Consider the following 9,451-nt stretch of genomic DNA (forward strand, 5'->3'; position numbering starts at 1 on the left):
CAAGGAACGGGCCTGTCCACGCTGTCTCTCGGCGCTTTCGAGCCGAGTCCGGGAGCGAGTTCGCTCCCGGACTCGGCTCGAAAGCGCCGAGAGACAGCGCCAAGGAACGGGCCTGTCCACGCTGTCTCTCGGCGCTTTCGAGCCGAGTCCGGGAGCGAGTTCGCTCCCGGACTCGGCTCGAAAGCGCCGAGAGACAGCGCCAAGGAACGGGCCTGTCCACGCTGTCTCTCGGCGCTTTCGAGCCGAGTCCGGGAGCGAGTTCACTCCCGGACTCGGCTCGAAAGCGCCGAGAGACAGCGCCAAGGAACGGGCCTGTCCACGCTGTCTCTCGGCGCTTTCGAGCCGAGTCCGGGAGCGAGTTCGCTCCCGGACTCGGCTCGAAAGCGCCGAGAGACAGCGCCAAGGAACGGGCCTGTCCACGCTGTCTCTCGGCGCCAAGGAACGGGCCTGTCCACGCTGTCTCTCGGCGCTTTCGAGCCGAGTCCGGGAGCGAGTTCGCTCCCGGACTCGGCTCGAAAGCGCCGAGAGACAGCGCCAAGGAACGGGCCTGTCCACGCTGTCTCTCGGCGCTTTCGAGCCGAGTCCGGGAGCGAGTTCGCTCCCGGACTCGGCTCGAAAGCGCCGAGAGACAGCGCCAAGGAACGGGCCTGTCCACGCTGTCTCTCGGCGCTTTCGAGCCGAGTCCGGGAGCGAGTTCACTCCCGGACTCGGCTCGAAAGCGCCGAGAGACAGCGCCAAGGAACGGGCCTGTCCACGCTGTCTCTCGGCGCTTTCGAGCCGAGTCCGGGAGCGAGTTCGCTCCCGGACTCGGCTCGAAAGCGCCGAGAGACAGCGCCAAGGAACGGGCCTGTCCACGCTGTCTCTCGGCGCCAAGGAACGGGCCTGTCCACGCTGTCTCTCGGCGCTTTCGAGCCGAGTCCGGGAGCGAGTTCGCTCCCGGACTCGGCTCGAAAGCGCCGAGAGACAGCGCCAAGGAACGGGCCTGTCCACGCTGTCTCTCGGCGCTTTCGAGCCGAGTCCGGGAGCGAGTTCGCTCCCGGACTCGGCTCGAAAGCGCCGAGAGACAGCGCCAAGGAACGGGCCTGTCCACGCTGTCTCTCGGCGCTTTCGAGCCGAGTCCGGGAGCGAGTTCGCTCCCGGACTCGGCTCGAAAGCGCCGAGAGACAGCGCCAAGGAACGGGCCTGTCCACGCTGTCTCTCGGCGCTTTCGAGCCGAGTCCGGGAGCGAGTTCGCTCCCGGACTCGGCTCGAAAGCGCCGAGAGACAGCGCCAAGGAACGGGCCTGTCCACGCTGTCTCTCGGCGCTTTCGAGCCGAGTCCGGGAGCGAGTTCGCTCCCGGACTCGGCTCGAAAGCGCCGAGAGACAGCGCCAAGGAACGGGCCTGTCCACGCTGTCTCTCGGCGCTTTCGAGCCGAGTCCGGGAGCGAGTTCGCTCCCGGACTCGGCTCGAAAGCGCCGAGAGACAGCGCCAAGGAACAGGCCTGTCCACGCTGTCTCTCGGCGCCAAGGAACGGGCCTGTCCACGCTGTCTCTCGGCGCTTTCGAGCCGAGTCCGGGAGCGAGTTCGCTCCCGGACTCGGCTCGAAAGCGCCGAGAGACAGCGCCAAGGAACGGGCCTGTCCACGCTGTCTCTCGGCGCTTTCGAGCCGAGTCCGGGAGCGAGTTCGCTCCCGGACTCGGCTCGAAAGCGCCGAGAGACAGCGCCAAGGAACGGGCCTGTCCACGCTGTCTCTCGGCGCTTTCGAGCCGAGTCCGGGAGCGAGTTCACTCCCGGACTCGGCTCGAAAGCGCCGAGAGACAGCGCCAAGGAACGGGCCTGTCCACGCTGTCTCTCGGCGCTTTCGAGCCGAGTCCGGGAGCGAGTTCGCTCCCGGACTCGGCTCGAAAGCGCCGAGAGACAGCGCCAAGGAACGGGCCTGTCCACGCTGTCTCTCGGCGCCAAGGAACGGGCCTGTCCACGCTGTCTCTCGGCGCTTTCGAGCCGAGTCCGGGAGCGAGTTCGCTCCCGGACTCGGCTCGAAAGCGCCGAGAGACAGCGCCAAGGAACGGGCCTGTCCACGCTGTCTCTCGGCGCTTTCGAGCCGAGTCCGGGAGCGAGTTCGCTCCCGGACTCAGCTCGAAAGCGCCGAGAATGAACGGCGTAGACAAGCCGTTCCTTGCCGTTCGTTCTCGGCGCTTTCGAGCTGAGTCCGGGAGCGAATTCGCTCCCGGACTCAGCTCGAAAGCGCCGAGAGCCAGCGCCCCCCGGACCACCGCCTGTCTCCTGCTGCCCGGTTTAGCCAGGACACGAGCGGCGAAATGACTTGGAGGAATGTGAAGCTGAAACCGGCCGGTTTCAGCTTCACATTCCTCCAAGTCATTTCGCCGCTCGTGTCCTGGCTAAACCGGGCGACAGGCGGTGGGCTGGGAGCCGCAGGCGAAAGGAGCTCGGGCATTGTTCTCCGGACCCCGCCCGCAGCCTGGAGAGGGAAAGGGCCGCCGCGGGGCTGAGCGGGCGGGGTCCGGAGAACAATGCCCGAGCTCCTTTCGCCTGCGGCTCCCAGCCCACCGCCTGTCGCCCTAAAGAGGGGTGCGAAATGACTTGGAGGAATGGGAAGCTGAAACCGGCCGGTTTCAGCTTCACATTCCTCCAAGTCATTTCGCCGCTCGTGTCCTGGCTAAACCGGGCGACAGGCGGTGGGCTGGGAGCCGCAGGCGAAAAGAGCTCGGGCATTGTTCTCCGGACCCCGCCCGCAGCCTGGAGAGGGAAAGGGCCGCCGCGGGGCTGAGCGGGCGGGGTCCGGAGAACAATGCCCGAGCTCCTTTCGCCTGCGGCTCCCAGCCCACCGCCTGTCGCCCTAAAGCGGGGTGTGAAATGACTTGGAGGAATGGGAAGCTGAAACCGGCCGGTTTCAGCTTCACATTCCTCCAAGTCATTTCGCCGCTCGTGTCCTGGCTAAACTGGGCAGCAGGAGACAGGCTTTGAGTTTTTGGCTGCGGGGGGAGAAGTAGGACTTTCCTAACTCCCTCGCCCCGCAGCCAAAACTCAAAGCCTGTCTCCTGCTGCCCGGTTTAGCCAGGACACGAGCGGCGAAGTGACTTGGAGGAATGGGAAGTCCAAATTGGCCGGTTTCAGCTTCCCATTCCTCCAAGTCATTTCGCACCCCGCTTTAGGAGTCAGCGGAGAACGGCGCAACTGTTTTAAAACGATCGGAGCTTTCCAATGAGTCCCGAAGACGTGTCTTCGGGACTCATTGGAAAGCCGCGCGGGTGTTTTAAAAGGTCCCCGCCGACATGGGGGGCTCGCTAGCACCCCCCCAAACCTGGGTTGGGGGTTCGGGGGGTGCTAGCGAGCCCCCCATGTCGGCGGCGACGTTTTAAAACAGCCCCGCCGCCCCCAATCTTCGGCTCCTCGCTAGCGCTGCGGAAGTTAAAAACATCATCTGCACATGCGCAGATGGTGTTTTTACTTCCGCAGCGCTACTTCGCGAAAACCCGCTCGTTGCGGGGGGTCCTGGAACGGAACCCTCGCAACGAGCGGGGGATCACTGTATATTATTTGATGCTAATTTATGCAGTTTGACAAGTACATTCAAAGAAACAAAAGCTCTGTGTGGAGAAAAATATTTTTAGTATAATATTTGAAACAATATTGAGCAATAGGCAGCAAAACAGTGATCATAAAACTGCCAAACTGAAAATTTTCTGCACAAAATGTACTACTCATCTCTGCCATTATCTGAGCAAAGACCCTCTGATAAAATATTCTGCAAATCAATCTATTTTCATTTTAAATTCTGATGTCTGATTAACTTATTAAATGGTTTGACATTCAAAAGTTTTCCATATTTTTCTTTGGAACCATGAACAACATTTAAAACAAGCAAGTAAACCTTTTTTTTTACTATGGTATTCGTATTATTGTTCAAACAGTAAGCAATTGATGGCTTCCCACTGATTTCTTGGTTGTATAGGAAGTCCTCATTTAACCCTTCAAAGTTTTGTCAGACTTTTAAAAAGCTATCTATGATGTTTTCTTGAAGTCATGAGTTCTGCATACCCCCATGGATCATCTGATTGCATTTTGGGCACTAAGCAACTGGTTTGCATTTATTATCAGTTGCAATGGATGTGCTGTATTCATTCGACAATCACGGGATTTGTTTAATGAGTGTGTTGTGCTTTATAAACCTGACAAAAATGGTCAATTCATGACAAAAGAGGTGGGAGGAGGGTTACTGTTTTTACTAATTGAGTATTGGTCTTTATTTTTGGTAAGCAATATACATTCTTGTAAATAAATAATCACAGTTGCAATAAAAATAGCTTGGCCTCTTATATAGCATTATCTGTAAAATTATATATTTTATTGCTTTTATCATTAGGAGTCCTAAACAACTCAGTTCTAAAAGCTGTTACTAAAAACTTGGTCTTGTTTAGAAAGATGTTAACACTTCTATTAAAAGTGACTGAAATGAAATGTAATATCAATATACAGTACCATGATTAAAGTGTGTTTTCCTAGACTAGATTTTATTTAAATTTTTAAAAATGTGTACCCAGTAATTACTACTCCAGGCTAAAGTTTGTTTATATTCTGCAGGATTGTATAAGCTTAAGTATCCTGTTGTTTCTCAGTGTTAAAAAAATACTTGTACATCTAACTTTACTTTTATGGGAGTAAAGTTTTTTCATAAGATGTTTTGTTAAAATACATTTGATAAAAATAAAAATACATTTTTTTAAAAAAATCATCTATTTGTATCCATCCTGACTCCATTAGTATTTTTTATAAAAGATAATATTTTACACATACACACACATTAGCACTTCAATAGAATATATGGGGAACTGTTTTCCTATAAATACTGTTAAGCATCCGGTTTAAATAACCAATAAAAAATAAATAAAGTTATGTGGAATGAAAATTCATCACAAGTTAATGAAGCTGGGTATAGATTTTCCATTAGTCTGGAGAAATGAGGCAGATCATCATGCCAAGCAAATGAATATTTGAATACCATATTTTTCGGAGTATAAGACGCACCTTAGTTTTTGGGGAGGAAAAAAGGGAAAATAATCTGCTTATCAGGTATTCATCTGGCTACTGTCCTTAGCCAGTACATTATTTTACCCTCTGGTTAGGGCTTTAAAAAAACTTTTTTCAGAGAGAGTAACAATGAAAGAGTTTGCAAGCCAGTAAGAGCTGGGTTAGCACTTGTAAAGAAACATTCAGAGCAAGTAGAACAATGGAAAAAACCCAGCAAAGACTTAGGGCTTGGAAAACATTCTTCGCAGAGAGTAACAATGAAAGAGCTTGCAAGCCGGTAAGAGTTGGGAACATTGTTAGTACCTGGTTAGAGCTGGAAAGAAACATTTGAAGGAACGTAGATCAATTGGGGGGGGGGGGGGATTGCAAAGACTTAGGGCTTGGAAAACATTCTTCACAGGTAGTAACAATGAAAGAGCTTGCAAGCAGGCAACAGCTGGGAACATCCTTAGCACCTGATTAGAGCTGGAAAGAAGCTTATTCAGAGCACGTTAGAGCCATAAAAAACCCTGGAAAGTCTTAGGGCTTGGAAAACATTATTTGCAGAGAGTAACAATGAAAGAGCTTGCAAGGTAAGAGCTGGGAAGATCATTAGCAGCTAGTTAGGGCTGGGAGGGGGGGGAAACTACATTCAGAATATAAGACACACCCAAATTATCAGCCTCTTTTGGGGAGGAAAAATACGGTATATTAGAAACAACACTGTTTATTAAAGAGGGGAAAGTGGTGCTACTTTTTTCTACATCTATTGTCATACATTCTGTTGTATCAGTTGTGTACAATGCCATTATACCCAAAATCTAGTAAAAAAAGAAAAGCCAGATTAACATTAATAACTACAAAGTCTCCAGATTATAAAGCAGACTACATATAAGTATATTGAGCACAATAAAATGATTACAAGAACTCAATGCTGATTTATCTATTGCAGAATAATTTTTGACAGGGAACCCTTATCTCATGTTCTTTGATCAAGCAACAGATTGTGGAGCTTCTTTACTTTGAAGTCCAACAAATATACAAAGATATTGACATATGCAATTGTTGTTCAATTCAGGGTGGATGGTTAAAGATTTAATGCTACGTACTTGGCTTAAAAACTGAACTGAAAAAAACACTCAACATTTCCTTATCAGATTGAAAGAAGACATTGAGTTGAGTGCTATAAAGTCAAATCCTAAATTCTCATTTCTTTAAATAAATTATTGAATGAAGAGATGTGTTTATTAAATTTGCACTTGACACAACATGCATAAGATAGTAAACAACTTAATAAACAAATAAAATGAAAACAATGTTGATAGATTATAGAGAAAATTGGCAGAACGTTAAAATGAAATTTAACAAAAACAAATATTAGAGGAATAAAAATATTGGTTATAAATCAGGGGCAAAATTACTTTGAATGACGTCTTCAAAACTGATTACAAATTAAGCATGAAAAACTAAAAACTAGCATCAAGGACTGAAAACTAGTTCCATGAAGAGAGATTAAAAGTCTTGGGCCTACATAGCCTTGAGATTTTAAGTCACATATAGATAACAAAACCAAGAAGCAAGATCCAACACAGGTATAAAAATATAAACTTGGAAACAATAAAAGTCCCAAGTAGCAAATCAATTAAAATATTTCCTTTTAAAGCCCCCATATCTTGTCGGCTTGTCTCATACCAAAATAATTCCTTTACCTGCTTCTCACAGCCTGAAATATACCGTAGTGATACTTATTTAAAAGAATTTTACCTAGACAGTAGCCAAGATCTATTTTCTATCATTCCAGATAGTGCATTGTTGACATTAATTGCAGAGCAATTGTGACTCCAATTACAGTACTCCAAAAAAATAGCAAGGTTCTTTCCCCCTGAATATAGACAAATAGAGGCAAGAAAACTACTTCCTGTGATTTTTTTCATTTTGACTTCTACACAAAGATGGGAATAGGACTCTAGTCAAAATTCCGATTCCAAGTCTATGAATCTATGCCTACAAAAAATGAATGGTAATCCTGATAAATGCATGTGCCTCAATACAATACATAAATAAATATAAATGTCTCTATATTAATAGATTATGCAGTGATGGTGAACCTTTTTTTCCTTGAGTGCCGAAAAAGTGTGGGCATGCACTATTGTGAATGCGTGAGTGCCCACACCATAATTCAATGCCTTGGGAGAGCGAAAACAGCTTCCCCTGCACCCTGGAGATTCTCTGGTGGCCCTACTGGTGGGCCCAGTAGGTTTGTGCTTCGCCCTCCCCAATCTCCAAAGGCTTTCGTGGAGCCAGGAAAGGGTAAAAACACCCTCCCCCACCCACCCCTAGAGGCTCTCTGGAAGCCAAAAACGCCCTCCTAGAGTCTCTGTGCAAGCCAAAAATCAGCTCACCAGCACACATGTACGTTGGAGCTGAGCTAGGGCAACAGCTCACATGCCAGCAGATATGGCTCCGCGTGCCACCTGTGGCACTCGTGCCATAGGTTCACCATCACTGGGTTAATGTATGCTCTAGCAGGCAACTCATCTCATCCAGTCCCCACTCTGTCTTCATCAGTAATTTTATATTGATCTGCTGGGGTGCCTGTCATGAAAGGCTGGGACACTTGACCTTGTTTGTTTTAGATTCAATAATGGAAGTATGAAATGTAATCTATTTCTTTGTATTTGGAAAAACATGTCCATCAAAGAGAAAACAACTGGTATTTATTTTCCTGGCTTAGGTGGGGAGAAGAAAAGGACACTCCGGAAAGCTGAGACTAAGTCAACTTAGACAAAGTCTGAACAGAACATTTGGCTGTATAAATATGATAAGGGTATTCTAGAGAAGCATTTTTATACAGTACTTAGTGCAACTTCTTAAAATGGAATGCAATTTCAAGAAAATTGCTTAAGGAATTGCAAACAGTACTGTATTACATTTTTGCAAATTTAGGGGCATCTTTTTTTGCTGTAAACGTAAGACAGGGTTTATTCATAATAAATAGCTGTACTGTTTTTTCTTCATAATGAGAGCTGTAGACAACTGTAGACAATGTAAACTAAACTATTAAATCACTATGTTTGTACAAAATAGAGGAGGAAAAGAAAGGAAGAATTCCCCTAGACTGGTCTATGTGGATTTGCAAATTATCAGCTGTGAGGAATTCACCAGAACACAACAGAGAATTATCCTAAAAAAAGGGATATGGTTAACCACAGCACCAAAGTTTTTGCTGAGTTGCATCTCACAATAAACTGCTTTTTGCACTGAAGCAATTTCTATCCACTTAGAGCCAAAATCAGTTAAAGTATGTAGCAATCTCTTCTCTGAGCTCAGTATGTTATCTGCTAAATACAAGCCACCAAAGTACCATATTTAGGACAAATCCCAACCTACTTAATTTGTAAAAGAGAGCAAAGGAGAACGAAATGTCCATATTTTAACAGTGGAAAAGAATACTTCTCAAGAGACATTTCCCAACAAAAATCATCTGTACAAAAACCACACCTATCTGTGGATCTGATCATAATGCAGGTGTGAGAGTGCAGTTACCCTACTCTTAATAATTGGGATAAATACTGTAGAATAGAATTCTTTATTGTCCAAGTGTGATTGGACACACAAGGAATTTGTCTTGGTGCATATGCTCTACGTGTTAAAAGAGAAAAAAATATTGCATATAATCAGCTTGCCACATGCATTTCAGTTTCTGCAATATTTTATTTAATTCGCTATAAAGCAACATTCAACACTCCATGTGCACAGCACCGTTACGGATTAAATCGGGTTCCATCATCTCTGCGGAAATAAAAAACACGTCTCCCCAGAAGAATAGTTGTCAATGTTTTGCCATCAGGTTAAAAAAAAAGGAAAACAGACATAAGTAGAACCTAACTGGAACAAATCTCGGACGAAGGGGAAGAGGAAAGTATGCCTGCTTAATCCTTATTTAGTCTAACTGCATCAGCTGCCAAAATTCCCAGTAAGCAAATCGAACAAAGTAAAGGTCCCGTATCCGAAACTAGACCGGGCCAAAAAGGAAGACAAAGAAATGTTCTGTAAATCGCAGGCTTTGCCAATCTGCTTTGCAAGCGCCCGTCCTTCCTCTGGTGGGCTCGCGCTCTCTGTCGGTCGTTTTTGAGGGGGACGCTGTTCGCTTAAAATCTTCACTTGCTACCCAGAATTCAGCGTCTCCTTTCCAAATCCTCCACCCATCCACCCCATTTCTTTCTCTTTTTCCCCCCCTTTCTTTCGGTCGCTACTCACTCCAAGCAGACAGACTTTCAGCTCCCGTATCGCCATCATCTGTTCGGAGCGAGGCGGCTTCGCATCCTTCAGGGGAAGCGAATCCTCCGGCCTCTCTCGCCTGTTACCCGGTTCCCCTCAAAAAAACGGGCAAAAAGCGGCCAGAGATTGCAGCTACTTCTCAGCAGCCCCAGCCCTGTGCC

General features: G+C 47.4%; 1 protein-coding gene across 1 annotated transcript in view; it reads right to left on the bottom strand.

Annotated features, from left to right (window-relative positions):
• The window catches only part of RAB31 (RAB31, member RAS oncogene family), a 32,387-nt gene extending 22,936 nt beyond the window's left edge, over positions 1-9,451 (bottom strand). The window contains exon 1 of the mRNA XM_070747525.1: positions 9,270-9,451. Within this exon, the coding sequence (XP_070603626.1) occupies positions 9,270-9,308 (39 nt within the window). The 5' untranslated portion in view covers positions 9,309-9,451. The remainder of the gene's footprint in view (positions 1-9,269) is intronic.

The sequence above is a fragment of the Erythrolamprus reginae genome, chromosome 3, assembly GCF_031021105.1.
Source record: "Erythrolamprus reginae isolate rEryReg1 chromosome 3, rEryReg1.hap1, whole genome shotgun sequence".
Taxonomy (NCBI): Eukaryota; Metazoa; Chordata; class Lepidosauria; order Squamata; family Dipsadidae; genus Erythrolamprus; species Erythrolamprus reginae.